Source organism: Pogoniulus pusillus, chromosome 1 (genome assembly GCF_015220805.1).
Source record: "Pogoniulus pusillus isolate bPogPus1 chromosome 1, bPogPus1.pri, whole genome shotgun sequence".
Classification (NCBI taxonomy): domain Eukaryota; kingdom Metazoa; phylum Chordata; class Aves; order Piciformes; family Lybiidae; genus Pogoniulus; species Pogoniulus pusillus.
The window spans coordinates 19,978,899-19,997,566 of record NC_087264.1 but is presented as its reverse complement, the minus strand read 5'-3'; the positions used below and the strand labels follow the sequence as shown (position 1 = coordinate 19,997,566).

At 47.3% G+C, this 18,668-nt stretch overlaps 1 protein-coding gene across 1 annotated transcript in view; it reads left to right on the top strand.

The window, feature by feature from the left end:
- SOS2 (SOS Ras/Rho guanine nucleotide exchange factor 2) overlaps positions 1-18,668 on the top strand; it is a 97,770-nt gene that overhangs the window by 36,636 nt on the left and 42,466 nt on the right. The window contains exons 7-8 of the mRNA XM_064142915.1: positions 9,518-9,628; positions 10,828-10,926. Coding sequence (XP_063998985.1) covers positions 9,518-9,628; positions 10,828-10,926 — 210 coding nt within the window. The remainder of the gene's footprint in view (positions 1-9,517; positions 9,629-10,827; positions 10,927-18,668) is intronic.

Sequence of the window (18,668 nt, the reverse complement as noted above, 5' to 3'; positions counted from 1 at the left end):
AGAAATGGGTAGATTCAGCCTGGATACTAGGAAGAAGTTCTTCTGCATGAGGGTGGTGAGACCCTGGAATGGGTTGCCCATGGAGGCCGTGGAAGCCCCATCCCTGGAGGTGTTTAAGGCCAGGCTGGATGAAGCTGTGGCCAGCCTGATGTGGTGTGAGGTGTCCCTGCCCATGGCAGGGAGATTGGAACTGTATGATCCTTGTGGTTCCAACCCTGATTGATTCTGTGATTCCTGTAGGGAAGTGGATCTGAACAGTAACTACCTGAGATTGCTGACTAAAAGAAACTGATGCTTCTGCTTTTGTAGGCATTGGTGTCAGGCCCAGGCATACCCAAAAGTCATAGCAGCTGCAGAAACAGGGACTTGCATGACTCTGGACAATGAGCTGACTCAAAATGTGTTCTTAATTCAGCCAACTGCATTGTTAGACATCTGGAATGGGAAAGGTCTCTGCAGAGAAAGACTCTGAGAAGGAATGAGGTGTCAAAACAAACATACCTCTGAGCAGAAGCTTAGTGTTCAGGGGCCTGGACCATCTTTGTGAGGAGGAAAGGCTAAGAGACCTGGAGCCTCAAGACCCTGAGAAGAGCAGCCTGAGAGGGGATCTGATCAATGCTCAGCAAGAACTAAAGGTTGGGATGGAAGAGGATGGGGCCAAGCTCTTCTCAGTGGTGCTGGCTTGCAGGACAAGGGGCAGAAGGTGCAAACTGGAACCCAGGAGGTTCCACCTGAACAAGATGGAAAACTTGTTTGGTGTGAGGGTGCTGGAGCAGGCTGCCCAAAGAGGTTGTGGAGTGTCGTTCTCTGGAGTGATTCCAAACCTGCCTGGATATTGTGACCCTAGGCAAGCTGCTGTGGGTGACCCTGCTTTGGCAGGGGAGCTTGGACAGAATGATCTCCAGAGGTCCCTTCCAACCCTCACCGTTAGAGTACAAAATGACAGGACATTAGAAGAAACTTCTTCACTGAAAGGGTTCTCAGAACACTGGAAGAGGCTCCCCAAGGAGGTGGTTGAATCCTCATGCATTGAAGTGTTTAAAAGACACAGAAATGTGGTGCTGAGTGACCTGCTTTAGTAGCAGCCTTGGCAGAGTTAGATAATAGTTGAACTTGGTGAGCTTAAAGGTCTTTTCTAATCCAAACGATTGTCTGACTCTGGAATTCATCAGAGAGGCACACATCAAAAAGGCAGGAGGTCAGTTCAGCTTAGAAATACAGCACACCTTTTGAACTGTCTGGGGACCTCACACTTGGATCAAATTGCCAAAGCATATGGGGAGGTTTGGGCATACTTAAATGGAATCTGCTTTTTCTTGACAGATGTATTGAGCTCCATTTTTTGGAACCAAAATGTCAGGATAATCATGTAAAGCACATTAACTGTGTTACAGAAGAACTCAGATGATCTGTTTTGTCCTGAGAGAGAGTATCTTGATGATCCACATAGTTGATGTGAAATTTATGGGGCTTATCTGAAAATGGTGATGTTTATCATGAAAATGGCAACCAATAACATTTTCATTTCACTTTTATGCGTGTTTAGTATTAAAATCTGAGGATTGGATGAACACACCAATATCATTCACTCTGATATGGGTCAAGAACTGGCTGGATGGTCTGGCCCAGAGAGTGGTGGGGAATAGTGCCACATCCATCTGGCAGCTGTCACTAGTGGTGTTCTCAAAGGATCAGTGCTGGGCCGTGTCCTGTTCTGTATCTTCGTTGATGATCTGGAGCAGGGCATTGAGTCCAGCATCAGTAAGTTTGCAGGTGACACCAAGCTAGGAGCAGGTGTGGAGCTGTTGGAGGGTAGGATAGCCCTGCAGAGGGACCTGGCCAGGCTGGATGGGTGGGCAGAGGCCAATGGAATGAGATTTAACAAGGCCAAGTGCAGGGTTCTACACTTTGGCCACAACAACCTCAAGCAGCACTACAGGTTGGGGACAGAGTGGCTGAGAGCAGCCAGGAAGAAAGGGACCCTGGGGGCACTGATAGAGAGTAGCTGAAGATGAGGCAGCAGTGTGCCCAGGTGGGCAGGAGAGCCAATGGCGTCCTGGCCTGCATCAGGAAGAGTGTGGTCAGCAGGACAAGGGAGGTTCTTCTGTCCCTGTGCTCAGCACTGGTCAGGCCACACCTTGAGTGCTGTGTCCGGTTCTGGGCTCCTCCATTCAAGAGAGATGTTGAGGTGCTGGAAGGTGTCCAGAGAGGGGCAGCAAGGCTGGTGAGGAGCCTGGAGCACAGCCCTGTGAGGAGAGGCTGAGGGAGCTGGGGGTGTGCAGCCTGCAGAAGAGGAGGCTCAGGACAGACCTCATTGCTCTCTACAACTCCCTGAGGGAGGCTGTAGCCAGGTGGGGTTGGTCTCTTCTGCCAGGCAACCAGCAACAGAACAAGGGGACACAGTCTCAAGCTGTGCCAGGGGAGGCCTAGGCTGGATGTTAGGAGGAAGTTCCTGCCAGAGAGAGTGATTGGCATTGGCATGGGCTGCCCAGGGAGGTGGTGGAGTCGCTGTGGCTGGAGGTGTTGAAGCCAAGCCTGGCTGGGGCACTTAGTGCCATGGTCTGGTTGATTGGCTAAGGCTGGGTGCTAGGTTGGACTGGATAATCTTGGAGGTCTCTTCCAGCCTGGCTGATTCTGTGATTTGGGAAGTGAGTATGTTTTTGTCAGTGCAAAGAGAACAGGTCCTTCAGTGTATGTGCTCAGTATGCCATAATGTTTTCCTGGCCTTAACTTGAATAAACCACTTGGGTCCTAGGTCTTAAGTTGTTAATGCATAGTTGCCTGTACAGGAGAAGCATTTGAACAATTATAGAAGCACAGAATGCATTAGGTTGGAAGAGACCTTTAAAGGTCATTTAGTCCAATGCTTCTGCTTTCAACAGGGACGTCTGCAAGTAGAGCAGGTTGCTCAGTGCCCCAAGCAACCTGACCTGGAATGGTTCATCTGCTATCACTCTGAGCCATTCATGCCAGTGTTTCACCAATCACGTTGTAAAGAAGTTGTTACTTATGTAGTCTAAATCTTTCCTCTTGAAAACCATTGCTTCTTGTCCTGTTACTGCAGACTCTGCTGAAAAAAGCAGCAGTGAAATAAAGTAGCTATTACCAGGCTGAGAGAGTTGGGGCTCTGCAGCCTGGAGAAGAGAAGGCTTCAAGGAGACCTTGGAGTAGCCTTCCAGTATCTGAAGGGGGCTACAGAAGGGCTAGGGAGGGACTGTTAACAAGGTCATGTAATGACAGGAGGAGGAGGAATGGGTTTAAAGTGGCAGAGGAGAGATTTAAAATGGTTGTTAGGAAGAAGTTCTTTCTGGTGAGGGTGGTGAGACACTGGTGCAGGTTGCCCAGGTCTTCAGGAGCAGGTTGGATGAGGCCCTTGAGTGACCTGTTCTAATGGGAAGTGTCTCTGCCTATGGAAGGGCTTGGAACTGGGTGATCCTTGAGATCCCCTCCAACCTAAACCATTCTGTGATCATATTAAGATTTGAAGAAGGAGTTAACATTTGAAGTATCAGGGCAGTGCCCTGCAGAATATCCCTTGGTTTATTGCAAAAGCTCCTGGGGCTTGGGCATCCTGTTCTTTAAGAGAAGCAAATCTTTTTCCATGTGTAAAATCTCACCTGATTTTCATGAACTGGAAAACTTAAATGGGAAATGGAAAGCAGCTGCTGCTGCTTCTGGGCAGCAGTGTGCCCAGGCAGCCAAGAAGACCAGTGGCATCCTGGCTTGCATTAAAAATGCCAGGAGCAGGGAGGTGATTGTCCCCTTGTGTTCAGCCCTGGTGAGGCCACACCTCGAGTATTGTGTTCAGTTTTGGGCACCACAATACAAGAGAGATATGGAGGTGCTGGAGTGGGTCCAGAGGAGGGCAACAAAGCTGGGGAAAGGCCTGGAGAATGAATCTTATGAGAAGCAACTGAAGAAGCTGGGGATGGGTAGTGTGAGGAAGAGGAGGCTAAGGGGAGACCTCATTGCTGTCTATGACCACCTGAAGGGACATTGTGGAGAGGCTGCTGCTGGGCTCTGCTCACAGGTCACTGGAGACAGAACAAGGGGGAATGGCCTCAAGCTGAGACTGGGGAGGTTTGAATTGGACATTAGGAAAAAAATTTTCGTAGAGAGTGGTCAGGGACTGGAGTGATCTGCCCAGGGAGGTGGTGGAGTCACCCAGCCTGGATGTGTTTAAAGGTTGTTCAGATGTGGTGCTTAGGGCTATGGTTTCAGGTGAATCTTGTTGAGTAGGGTTCTAGGTTGGACTTCTGTGATGCTGAGAGGCTTTGCCGAGCTGCATGTTTCTGTGATTCTGTAATTCAAACTTTTTTACACAGGTAGTAAGTTTGAATTGAATCGTTAAGGTCCAGCGTGAGCCACTTGCTAAGTAGGCAGTTCATTTGATCGTCTGGCATGCTGAGGTCTTCTTTCTATATTTGCAGAAGGGATTGCTAAAGAGAGATAGGAGAGGGAAGTGTTTATTTGCTCTGCCTATCTTACTGCCAGGCTTGTTCACTTAGTGTTTCCACTCTGAAGGTCCTTCAGCTTGTTTGGAAGGCTAATTAAAACCAAACAACCTTCACAGGCTGGAATCTTCCTGCTTTAGCTGTTTTTCTGCATCAGTTCAATGCAAGGTTGAAGCATAAATATTGGAGTGGCCTTCAGATAAGAAAGTATGGAGAAAATAAGGTTGTTGTGTTTTTTTTCCTGGTGTGGAGGGAGAACAGAGACTTGATGCCTGGTGTGAGTGGGAGATGCACGTTTGTTTATAAGCCAGTAAAAAATATATTTACTCAGGGTAACTTTTGCTGTTCTAATTGCCACAATGTGTTCAGTAGTTAGAATCACAGAATCTTAGAATCGAGGAACCAGTCAGGGTTGGAAGGGACCACAAGGAGCAGCCAGTTCCAACCCCCCTGCCATGGGCAGGGACACCCTACCCTAGAGCAGACTGGCCACAGCCTCATCCAGCCTGGCCCTAAACAACTTCAGGCATGGAGTCTCAACCAACTCCCTGGGCAACCCATTCCAGGCTCTCACCACTCTCATGCTCAAGAGCTTCCTCCTTATGTCTGAACCTACCCACCTCCAAATTTGCTCCATTCTCCCCAGTCCTGTCATTCCCTGAGTGCCTAAAAAGTTTCTCCCCAGCTTTTTTGTAGGCCCCCTTCAGATCCTGGAAGGCCACAAGAAGGTCACCTGGGAGCCTCCTCTTCTGCAGACTGAACAGCCCCAACTCTTTCAGTCTGTGCTCACAGCAGAGCTGCTGCAGCCCTCTGAGCATCCTCGTGGCCCTTCTCTGGACACACTCCAGCATCTCCACATCCCTCTTGTAATAGTTGCCTGAGATCATTTCTTCAGTGATGTTCAGCTAGTGGTGGATCAGCCTCTGAAGGAGTAGATCTGCTGCTGAGGTACATGGTTTAATGGTGACCTGGTAGTACTGGGATAACAGTTCACAGAACCACATAAAGTCAGGTCGAAAGGGACCCACCCCAAAGATCCAACCGTTCTATGTAAACGAGGTGGTCCAGCACCCAGTTGAACTTGATGATCTTAAAGATCTTTTCTAACCAGAATGGTTCTGGGAGCCAAGGGCAGAGTGTCTTTGTGCCTACTCCCCTGCAGTTAGCAAAGCAGAGGTTATCAATGGGTTGTAGATTTGTTCTGCTGCTAGTCTTGTTTCCAAAGGAGAACTTTTGGGGATCCACAATGCAGAGATGGAAACCAGCACACTGCAGATACTTCTCAACACTGCAAGTGTAAAGCCTCTTTTTTATTGATTCCTTGGGGAAGATAACTAATGCAGCCTTTGTTTATTTGGTTTGGGTTGGCTTTTTTCACTCTTATGTTCAAAACCAAAATCTTTTCTTCAGTCTCATGTTCAAAACCTAAACCTTGAAAGAAACCTGAGCTTCTGTGCAGTGTTCCCTGTGTTTAATTGGGATGTTAAAAAATAAGACCCCCACATTGCTTGCAGGTAATGGGCAGGTGTGGAGTTACACCACCAGAAAACAAAACCGCTGAGGCTGGAAACTGCATTCAAATTGTTCAGTCGGAGAATGCGTAATCATTTTTCTTCAGCTGCTGATGTGCCAAATCCCTCCCTCCCACCTCCTTCCATCCCCCCCTTCCCAGATACAATCTAATGCGAATGGACAGCGGTGATTAGAACTTGATGAGGAGAACTGAGTGTGGTGATTACAATTTGCGTGTGAAAAAGAGAGCACATTCTCGGCCTTTCCTCCCCACAAAGAGTTTAATTGCAGCTGCCCCATGAGTAAGGTGGGAAATCCCCTCCACCTTCTGCAGATGGAAGACTTGAGACACGACCTGAGTATTTAAAAGAGCCTTTGGTGGTGGTGTTTGGTACTCCCAAATCCTGCGGAGCCAGGATTCTGAGCACTGCTGCAGTTATGTGAAGTCTAGAGGTATGTGCTCATGCTGGGCATCTTGCCATCAGTACCGGATAACTCAGTGATTCATGAGTGATTCAGCCCAATGAATCTGCAGAGACTTTGGAGCAGGTGAGCTATGAGCAGTCGTAAATTATTCCTGCAGAGATTCATGTACGGTCAGGTTTCCATCCCATCCCACCCTGCTGGAGTCGGTATTACAGAGTCACAGCCAGAGACTCCATCCAGAGGCATAAATTTTACACCTGAAACTCTTGGTTTCGTCAGAGGACTTTCCTCTGAGATTCTTTCAGGTGAGATATTTTCCCAGCCTTCCAACATAGTATCACTGGAAGGCAGAGGCTGGAAAAGACCTTTAAGATGAAGTTCATCTGTTAATGTAACATTGCTGTGTCGCCACTAAATCATGGCCCTCAGCACCGCACCTACACAGGATTGTTTTAATGCTTCTAGGGACAATGACTCCACCACTTCCCTGGGCAGCTTCTTCAAGGGCTTGAGCACTCTTTCAGTGAAGAAGTTTTTTCTCATGCCCAACCTAAACCTCTCCTGAAGCAATGTGAGATTCTTGTCTTCTTATTACTTGAGAGAAAAGACTGACTCTGACCTCGCTTCAGAGAGCAATGAAGTCTCCCCTCAGTCTCCTTTTCTCCAAGCTGAACAACCCTCATCTGCTCCTCACAAGACTTGTTCTCCAGACCCTCCACCACCTTCTCTGCATTTTTCTGGTCATGTTGCAGCATGTCAACATCTTGTAGTAAGGGACTCAGAACTGCAACAATATTTGAGATGTGTCCTCACCTGTGCCCAGTACAGAGGGACAATCCATGCCCTCATCCTGCCAACCACACTCCTCCTGGTCCAAGACAGCACTCTGGTGGCCTTCTTGGCCACCTGGGTACACACTAGCTCATGTTCACTCTGCTGCTGGCCATCACCCTCAGGTCCTTTTCTATTGGACAATTTGCAGCCACTCTGCCCCAAGCCCAGAGCATTCATGGGGTTGTTGTGACCCAAGTGCAGGACCCAGCACTTTAACTCTTTGAACCTCATCCCACTGGCCTTGGCCCATTGAGCCAACCTGTCCAGGTCTTTCTGTACAGTCTCTGTACCCTCAAAAAAGATCAACCCTTTCATCCAACTTCGTGTTATCTGTGAACTGACTGAGGGTGTCCTGAATCCACTCATCCAGATTATTGGTAAAGGCCCCAACACTAAGCCCTGGGGAATCCCACTGGTGCCTGGTCACCATCTAGGTGTAGCTGCCTTCACCACCACCACTCTCTGGGCATGGCCACATACCCAGCAAACATGGCCAGGGAAGTGTGCTTGCTCAAGTGCAGTGTTCATGACTGACCACACTCAGCTGATGTACCCTGAAACAGCAGTGATGCAATGATGCCTCCTGGTGACAGGCTCCAAAGTTCATCTCTACCTGCGCTTTCCCAAGGGTCATTCTTTAGTGATGGAGAAGAAAATAAACTGACAGAGATGGAAGTAAATCATCATTTTATATGAAATGTGGGTGGCCTGAAAATAAGAGCTTCACGGAATGGTGGACTTTGGAAGGGATCTCTGGAGACCATCTAGTTTGAAGCAGGATCGCTTAGAGCAGGTCACCTAGGATCGCAATGCCCTGATGTGTTTGGAGTCTCTCCAGATAAGGAGAATCCACAACCTCTCTGGGCAGCCTGCTTCAGGGCTCTGCCACTCTCACAGCAAAGAAGCTCTGTCCTTAGGTTTAGATGGAACCTCCTGGGTTCCAGTTTTCAATCATAGAATCAGCCAGGTTGGAAGAGACCTCCAAGCTCATCCAGCCTAACCTATCACTCAGCCCTATCCAGTCAACTAGACCATGGCACTAAGTGCCTCATCCAGTCCATTCTTGAACACCTCCAGGGACGGTGACTCCACCACCTCCCTGGGCAGCCCATTCCAATGCCAATCACTCCCTTTGGCAACAACTTCCTCCTAACATCCAGCCTAGACCTGCCCTGGCACAACTTGAGACTGTCCCCCCTTGTTCTATTGCTGCTTGCCTGGGAGAAGAGCCCAACCCCACCTGACTACAGCCTCCCTCCAGGGAGTTGTAGACAGCAGTGAGTTCACCCCTGAGCTTGTGCCTGTTATCCCTTGTTCTGTCACTGGGCACCACTGAAAAGAATCTGTCCCCATCCTCTTCCCTGCCACCCTTCAGCTCTTACTGAGCATTGAGAAGATTCCCTCCTAAGCTGTTCTTGGCTCCCACTGCTCCAGAAAACAAAGTTTGCATTACTGATAAGAGCAGTGAGGTTGAGGAGTGCTGCCAAAATGTTTGTGCATGTTTAAAATTTGGAAGTGAAAAAAAAAGGTTTGTGGTTTCCTGAGTATTTGTTTTGCAAAATCAATATTTTCTTGCAAAGTTCCACTTGTGTATCAGCTTATTAAAGGAATTAATTGTACCATCTGGCCTATCACAGTATCATCAGGGTTGGAAGAGACCTCACAGATCATCAAGTCCAACCCTTTACCACAGAGCTCAAGGCTAGACCATGGCACCAAGTGCCACGTCCAATCCTGCCTTGAACAGCCCCAGGGACAGCGACTCCACCACCTCCCCGGGCAGCCCATTCCAGTGTCCAATGACTCTCTCAGTGAAGAACTTTCTCCTCACCTCGAGCCTAAATTTCCCCTGGCCAGCCTGAGGCTGTGTCCTCTCGTTCTGGTGCTGGCCACCTGAGAGAAGAGAGCAACCTCCTCCTGGCCACAACCACCCCTCAGGTAGTTGTAGACAGCAATAAGGTCACCCCTGAGCCTCCTCTTCTCCAGGCTAACCAATCCCAGCTCCCTCAGCCTCTCCTCATAGGGCTGTGCTCAAGGCCTCTCCCCAGCCTCGTCGCCCTTCTCTGGACACGCTCAAGCATCTCAATGTCCCTCCTAAACTGGGGGGCCCAGAACTGAACACAGTACTCAAGGTGTGGTCTAACCAGTGCAGAGTACAGGCGCAGAATGACCTCCCTGCTCCTGCTGACCACACCATTCCTGATGCAGGCCAATATGCCACTGGCTCTCTTGGCCACCTACAAACAGCTTATATCTTCCATTTATGAATATAATTCTCTGGTCTTTTTTAGGAGCAAGCCTTTGATCCATATGAAACCTTGTCCCAGGATATCCTCTCTCCACAATTTCAGGAGCATTTTAATAACTTAATGGCAAAACCTGCTGTTGCTCTCCACTTCCAGGTGAGTGCAAGCAAGAAGTACTGAATTGCTTTAGCTCTCAGATTTCAAAGATTTGAATTTTGTCAGTTATTCTTTTACTTCCAACTGAGGAAGGAATAATCCAGGTTATGACCTTCTTCAGTATAAGGTAGTTCAACTCTGTCTCTTTCTGTAAAAACTGGGCTTAGCTCTGACCCATCCATGAGTCTTCTCTATTGTTTTCTTCTCACACCAGACTCTTGCTTGAGAAAAGAGGATGACTTCTCATCCCTGACACTTTTATTTCTGTTTTGCCTTTTCATGCCAAGCACAGACACCCAGACACAGTGGTTTCATTTTCCTCCATTCCAGTCCTCCAGGTCCAGCATTGAAGCTGGGACTGGTAGTTTTTCTTGAATCATTTCTTCAAGAGGACTGTCCAACAAGATAATCTATGGTGGGGGTTATTTTTTTTACTTCCTCCTGCCAATGTTGCAGATCTGTTAAAACCTCCTGTTCAGAAGGCTGAACCTGTGTTCAGAAATGCACTTAAAGAAGCTGCTGAACAAGTGTTTGGTCAGTGGAGCTTCTAGCTGAAACTCTTATGGAAACCCTTTGTACAATTCACTTGGGCCCACATCTGTGTAAGCTGAGATTCCTCTGAACCATTCCTTAAGGGTGAGTGTTCCTTCTTCAGCTCTGAGCACCTGGCAGGCTGGATCACCTCACTGTCATCGTACATCTTTGCACTGGGTGAACGAATTGAGACCTTTTACCTATCTCCCTAGCAAATTTAAAGCCCAGAGTCCTGGTCCATACTCATTATGTGCCCACCTCTCCGGTCTGTCCGTGTCCCTCTGGGTGACATCCATTCCCTCCAGCTTCTTGTCCACACCACATAGCTTGGTGTTGCCAGCAGACTTGCTGAGGGTGCCTCCATCCCACTATCCATCCACCAACAAAGATGTTAAACTGAGCTGGTCCCAGCAACAAAGAAATTCACAAGCTCTGTTTGCCTGGTGTCAGAGCATTTGTGTGTCTCTGAGTCTTAGGAAGAAAGACACTAATGTCTTTGCAAACTTTACTGTTGTCATTGCTGGATGGTAAGTGTGGAGTACTGTAAGTCAGAGGGGATGCTCTAGATGCCTAGAGCACAGACATCCCACTCAGAGCACTGCTAACTGCAAGGCCTTGTCCTGAGTATTTCAGTGTCAGTAATCCTGTTCTCTTTTTCTTTCCAGTCCACTGCTGAAGGGTTTAAAGAAGCTGTAAGATATGTTCTGCCACGACTCATGCTTATCCCTGTCTATCACTGTTTGCACTACTTTGAGTTACTACAGGTAAATGATGCCAGACTCTTCTTTTGTCTTAAAAACACTTACAGTTGTGGAGAATCTCAGCTTTTACATGGATGATTAGAGTTGACTTGCTGTGCCTAGTTCAGGAGGCATGGGGTTATACTGAAGTGTCCAATGGAGGCTATGGGGATGATGAAGGGATTGGAACATCTGTCTTATGAGAAAAGGCTGAGAGATCTGAGACTGTTTAGTTTGGAGAAGAGAAGATTGAGAGGGGGTCTTATTAATGTTTGTAAGTATCTGAAAGTAAGTGTCAAGAAGAAGGTGCCAGTCCCTTTTAGTGGTGTCCTGGGATAGGACAAGGAGTACTGAATATAAACTGGAACACAGGAAGTTTCACCTCAACTGTGTAAAACTTCTTTACTGTAAGGGTGACAGAGTCATGGAGCAGGCTGCCCAGAGAGGCTGTGGATTCTCATTGTCTAGAGAGACTCGGAAGACCTATCTGGATGCCTTCTTGTGTGACCTGCCCTAGGTGACCCTGCTTTGGCAGGAGAGTTGGACTGGATGATCTCTGGAGGTCCTTTCCAATGACTACTATTCTATAATTCTGAATATTGAGAGATATGAAAACATTCATTTGACATCAGTTAGCATATATTTGAAAAGTGAAAGCTTGTGAATCCAAACTAATCTTGAAAAGCAATTCTTGCTCTGATAGGATTATTTGAAGTAAGTCTGTTTTATTAAACAAACCTTTATGAAACTTGAGTTCTCACAGGTGAAAATTTCTTCTTTCCCTGTGGTCTGAATTTTTTGCCTGTTCAAAATAAACTAGTTCAGATCGATAGTCTCAAGTCACACTCCACTTGCAGCTGCTCTTATTTTGGGGACTGGGGAAACACTTCCCATCAGCAGAATCAGTATAATCCATTCTCAAGATTCCACCAGTTGTCCTACATGGAAGAGATGCAGCAAAAATTGCCATTTTTTTCTTACCAAAGAATGCTTCCTCCAAATTGAGAAGGCATGAAATGAAGCACTGTTAGTTTCTTGTCATAGAATCAACCAGATTGGAAGAGACCTCCAAGATCATCCAATCCAACCTAGCACTCAGCCCTGTCCAGTCAACCAGACCATGGCACTAAGTGACCCAGCTAGGCTTGGCTTCAACACCTCCAGGCACGGCCACTCCACCACCTCCCTGGGCAGCCCATTCCAATGCCAATCACTCTCTCTGACAACAACTTCCTCCTAACATCCAGCCTAGACCTCCCCTGACACAACTTGAGACTGTCCCCCCTTATTCTGTTGCTGGTTGCCTGGCAGAAGAGCCCAACCCCACCTGGCTACAACCTCCCCTCAGGGAGTTGTAGGCAGCAATGAGGTCTGCCCAGAGCCTCCTCTTCTCCAGGCTTTTTGTCTTTTAAGAAATGACATTGATGAAATGTTGGGGTTTAGGGAATTCTGATACAGATGATAAAAAGTTATTCCTGCTGGATGTATTTTGCCATGCAAGTTGTTCAGGTTGGCATCTAGTCCATATTTCTGAGCAGTTCTGCCTGTTCAGCCTTTACTTAGTTTGGAACAGCCACTCTCAGTTTGACCACAGATCACTTGCACATATTTTATCCTGAAGTGCACTAGCAAGGTGGTTCCTGTCAGCAGATATTTCCCTTGAGTATAACAGCTAAAAGCCAAAAAGTAACTAAGCATTAGTGGATTTTTGCTTACAAGCAAATGTTTCTGCAGTGAATTATGAGACAAGAGGCCAGCAGTCAGCAGAAATTCAGCATCTGAGATCTGCAGTACTCATTCTTGAAGAAGATAAAGGAGTTTTGCTCTAGAAAGTGGAATTTGTTTTAAAACACTTAGAGCATTCATTCAGTAGATGAGGTTCGACAAAGCCAGGTGCTTAGTCCTGCATTTGGGTTACAACAGCTCCCTGCAACACTCTTAAGATTGTGGAAGAGTGGCTGGAAATTGCTGGGTAGAAAAGGAGGTGGAAGTGTTGGTGGACAGCCAGCTGAATGAGTCAGTGTGTGCCTAGGTGGCCAGAGACCACTAGCATTCTGGCCTTGATCAGCAGCAGTGTGGCCAGCAGGAGCAGGGCAGGGTCTCCCTATACTCAGCACTGGTGGGATCAGACCTTGAGTACTGGGTTCAGTTTAGGGCCCATCACTCCAAGAAGGAAATTGAGGTGCTGGAGCAGGTCCAGAGAAGGGTAACAAAGCTGGTGAAAGGTCTGGAGAAGAGGTCTGGTGAGAAGCAGTTGAGGAACGTGGCATTGTTCATCCTGGAGAAGAGGAGGGTGAGGGGAAGCCTTCTTGCTCTCTACAGCTACCTGAAAGGAGGTTATAGTAAGGTGAGTGTTGTTCTCTTCTCCCAGGTAACAAGAAACTTCTTCACTTAAAGAGTTCTCAAACACTGGAACAGGTTTTCGAGGGTAATGGTTGAGTCCCCATCCTTGGAGGTGTTTAAAAGGCAGAGATGTGGTGCTGAGGGACATGGTTTAGTACCAACCTTGGTAGAGTTAGAAAATGGTGGTACTCAATGATACTAAAGGTCATTTCCAACCCAAACCATTCTGTGATGTGAGGAAAGCTGTTTCCCCCATTCTGCTGGGCGAGTTTTTTGTGCTCAAAAGGGTAAGTGAATTATTAACTCCCTGGGATATACTTCAACAAGGGCAGTATCCTGTGGCTGTAGCTGACATTTTGAAATAGCAACAGAAATTACACTTTAAAGTTCTCAGTGTAAAAAATGATCCCAGCAGTGCTGTACAGCTGTGTTACATGATCCCAGGGAATTTGTGGATGCCCCCTCCCTGGAGGCATCTGGGGTCAGGTTGGTTGGGCATTGAGCAACCTTGTCTAGTGAAAGGTGTCCCTGCCCATGGTGGGGTGGGGGGTTGGAACCAGATCATCTTGAAGGTCCCTTCCAACCCAAACTCTTCTGTGATTCTAAGATCTTCCTTCATATTTCAAAGGATTTACTTGTGTGAAGGATAAAAAGCAAACTTGGCCACGTATAAAAGGGCCACGAAGGTGCTCAGAGGGCTGCAGCAGCTCTGCTGTGAGGACAGGCTACAAGAGTTGGGGCTCTGCAGCCTGGAGAAGAGAAGGCTTCGAGACCTTATAGAGACCTTCCAGTATCTGAAGGCATCCACAGGAAGGCTGGAGAGGGACTATTGAGAAGGTCTTGTAATGACAGGACAAGGAGTAATGAGTTCAAACTTGTAGAGGGGAGATTTAAACTGGAAGTTAGTAAGAAGTTCTTTACAGTGAATGTGGTGAAACACTGGCACAGGTTGCCCAGGGAGGCTGTGGATGCTCCCTCCCTGGAGGTGTTCAAGGCCAGGTTGGATGACATATGGCAGAGGGCTGGAACCAGCTGAGCTTTGAGGTCCCTTCCAACCTAAACCATTCTATGACTCTATAAAAAGTTCTCCAAAGACTCAAAGGCTAGAAAATAGCAATTTTTAAGACCAGCTGTGTGGTTAATATCTCACATACATTCCTTTTATTCTTCTTTTAAGTTCAGTCTTGATTTTGTTATATCCAAAATGATTATTTTTCATATCCTGATTTCAGTAAGTAAATCCAAGGATGATTTATTTTAACTTGTGAGCCACACAGTGTCTGGGCTACCACTATTTGATAATTTAGTTATACTTTAATAATGTATTGTAATAATTTAATAACAAAGGTTTGAATCCAAGTGGTTTCAATACATTTTTAGTTGTTGAGCACCTCTGGTGATAGTCAGTCTAGAAAAAAGTAAACAAAGCTTTAAAAACAAAACCCAAACCAACCCAAATGGTCAGTGAATTTCATAGAATCATGGAATCAACAAGGTTGGAAGAGACCTCCAAGCTCATCCAGTCCAACCTGTCACCTAGCCAATCAACCAGACCATGGCACTAAGTGCCCCATCCAGTCCCTTCTTGAATACCTTCAGGGATGGCGACTCCACCACCTCCCTGGGCAGCCCATTCCAATGCCAATCACTCTCTCTGCCAGGAACTTCCTCCTAACATCCAGCCTAGACCTCCCCTGACACAATTTGAGACTGTGTCCCCTTGTTCTGTTGCTGCTTGCCTGGGAGAAGAGACCAACCCCACCTGGCTACAGCCTCCCTTCAGGGGGTTGTAGACAGCAGTGAGGTCACTCCTGAGCCTTCTCTTCTGCAGGCTGCACATCCCCAGCTCCCTCTGCCTCTCCTCATAGGGCTGTGCTCCAGGCCCCTCACCAGCTTCACTGCATTGTCTCTACTGAGAAGACAGAGTGGGGATCTCACCAATGCTTATAAATACTTCAAGGATGGGTGTCTGGAGGATGGGATCAATCTTTTTTTAGTGGTGCCCAGTGACAGGACAAGTGACAGCAGCACAAAACCTGAGGAGGACCTTCTGTAAATTAAGGTTGACAGAGCACTGGAACAGGCTTCCCAGAGAGGTAGTGAAGTCTCCATCTCTGTGTGCCCTTCTTTAGGTGGCAGGGGAGTTGGACTCAAATGATCTCCAGAGATCCCTTCTGACTTCTACGATTCTGTAATTCTCTGAAGTCTTACACTGCCCTAGTTTTAGTATTTGCCTTCATAAAGCTTACATTTCTGTAAGGAGCTGTTCTGAAAGAGTGATTCTTCCCCTCTACTCCACTCTGCTGAGACCCCATCTGGAGTACTGCATCCAGTTCTGGAGCCCCTATTACAAGAGGGATGTGGAGATGTTGGAGTGTGTCCAGAGCAGGGCCAGGAGGATGCTCAGAGGGCTGCAGCAGCTCTGCTGTGAGCACAGACTGAAAGAGTTGGGGCTGTGCAGGCTGCCGAAGAGGAGGCTCCTAGGTGACCTTCTTGTGGCCTTCCAGGATCTGAAGGGGGCCTACAAAAAAGCTGGGGAGAAACCTTTTAGGCTCTCAGGGAATGACAGGACTGGGGGAAATGGAGCAAAGCTGGAGGTGGATAGGTTCAGAGTGGCTGTGAGGAGGAAGTTGTTGATCATGAGAGTGGTGAGAGCCTGGCATGGGTTGCCCAGGGAGGTTTTTCATGCCCCATGGCTGGAGGTGTTTAAGGCCAGGCTGGCTGAGGCTGTGGGCAGCCTGCTCTAGGGTAGGGTGTCCCTGCCCATGGCAGGGGGGTTGGAACTAGATGCTCCTTGTGGTCCCTTCCAACCCTGACTGATTCTATCCTAAATGAAAATGATCAAACAGCTAAGAGATGACAGGAGAAGCATAGCATAGCTCTACCAACTTTGCTGTGAAGCAAGCACTGGCTGCTTCCTAAATACATGTGTCTCCCCAAATTAGTTTGACTTCCTTTCTCATAAGGGTCAGTTGTGAACAGTAATTCTCTGGAACTCGTTAAAATGTTCTTCTTTCACCTTTAAAAGCCATAATTGGATGAATGACCTGTATTATGCTGAAGGTCAGGCTAATTAATGACCCATTGTGTCTTAGAGCTGGGAAGTGAAGTGCATCAGTACCATGCTTTGGGAGAATCCAAACATTTTAAGTGATTTTACAATCTGTGCAGACTTTATCTGCCTTTTAGGGAAATGTTTTTTATTGAGCAGAGTTTTCTGTGGCTTTAACACTTAAGATTAAACGTCTTGCATACAAACTGGGTAGTTGTTTTTTTTTCTTCAGTGACAGCAAAGGGTGGTCACTATTTATGTTCTAAACTATGGCACCGAGAAGAAAGTTTGTTTTTGAAAGCCTGCCTGAAGTCATAGAATCATAGAATCAACCAGGTTGGAAGAGACCTCCAAGATCATCCAGTCCAACTTATTACCCAACCCTGTCCAATCAACTAGATCATGCTGCAAGAGCTTTATGTCTCCAGGGGGGCTCTAACTCTGCTCATAACTCCTGTTAATGTTGACAGGATCAGGTTATACAGGCACATTCTTCCTAGCAGCCTTCTAGTACTGGAAAGGGCCTACAAGAAAGCTGGGGAGGAACTTTTTACAAGGGTTTGTTGTGCTAGGACAAGGGGGAATGGATTGAAGCTGGAAGAGGGGAGATTTAGGCTGGATATTAGGAAGAAATTCTCTCCAGTGAGGGTGGTGAGACACTGGAACAAGTTATGCAGGGATGTGCTGGATGCTGTCTCCCTGGAGGTGTTCAAGGCCAGGTTAGGTGTGGCCTTGAGCAACCTGGTTTAGTGGAAGGTGTCCATCCTACTTGCAGATGGCTCTGCTTACTGTAGGGTTGTTAGACTAAATAATGTTTAAAGGTCCCTTCCCACCCAAACCATCCTTTGTTTCTATAACTAATATGTCACAAACTTTTTGGTGGAGTTTCTCTGTTACCAGTGTCTTTGTCTCTAGGAACTGCAGCTGAAAAAGACCTAGCAAAAATTGAAGCAGAAAATTGAAGCAGCAGTGTGGCCAGTAGGACAAGGGAGGTTAATCTTCCCCTGTACTCAGCACTGGTCAGGCCATACCTTGAGTGCTGTGTCCAGTTCTGGGCTCCTCAATTCAGGAGAGGTGTTGAGGTGCTGGAAGGTGTCCAGAGGAGGGCAGCAAGGCTGGTGAGGAGCCTGGAGCACAGCCCTGTGAGGAGAGGCTGAGGGAGCTGGGGGTGTGCAGCCTGGAGAAGAGGAGGCTCAGGGTGACCTCATTGCTGTCTACAACTACCTGAAGGGAGGCTGTAGCCAAGTGGGGTTGGGTCTCTTCTGCCAGGCAGCCAGCAATAGAACAAGAGGCCACAGTCTCAAGCTGTGCCAGGGGAGGTCTAGTCTGGATGTTAGGAGGAAGTTGTTGTCAGAGAGAGTGATTGGCATTGGAATGGGCTGCCCAGGCAGGTGATGGAGTCACTGTGCCTGGAGGTGTTCAAGAAGGGACTGGATGGGGCACTTAGTGCCATGGTCTGGTTGATTGTCTAGGGCTGGGTGCTAGGTTGGGCTGGATGATCTTGGAGGTCTCTTTCAACCTGGTTGATTCTCTGATTCTCTGTGTCTAGAGAAAATGTGGTGCTCTGGCATCCACTGCTTAATCAGAAAGAGGCTTGCTAAGAACTCATTAGGGAGAGCAGATGTTAGTCCAGTGACAACAGAGAGTGAGATATGCTTCAGGTGATCTGCTTGGGCTTCAGAAGTCACTGCATTAAATGTGTGCATTTCTTTTTTTAATACAAGAAAAAAAAAAGAAGAAAAAAAAAAAACCCAACCCCCAAGAAAGTGCCATCTGATGTCTATTAACTGCCAAACACAACTGCTTCTGGAAAAATGATGCGGGGAATTCAGGAAACTCAGGACACGTGAGGAGAAAGTATTTCATCAGACTCATAGTTCCTCACACCTTTAAGATTTAGCAGTTGGCGTCTTTTCAGGCCACATTTATGTTCTTTGCATTTCCGTGGCTGACAGTAAGTCAAGGAAGGCTTTCTCCAGAGGCAGACATCTTAATGTTTTCCCTTTCCTGTACTGTTCCTCAGAAACTTTAATTTCTCTAATGTGCAAAGTGGAGGTCGTTTGGGCACATGCGAAATGAAAGCTGTAGTGATGTAAATTGCAGGAAGAGAATGGACCCATCTGGTCAGATCCTGTTCTCTCAAGTACTTGTAGAGGAAGCTGCATGTCCTTGCTGAGGGAACATAGTGGGGAAAGGAGAAGAAGGCTTCTGCCATGCTGAGCCATTGTAAGTAAGGTTTCTCTTTGAGTATGTAGGTAAAACACAGTTTATTGAAAACTGTATGGTGTATTGGTTTGATTATCACAGAAACATGCAGCTTGGCAAAGCCCCTCAGGACCACCAAGTCCAACCTAGGGGACCCTATTCTGCA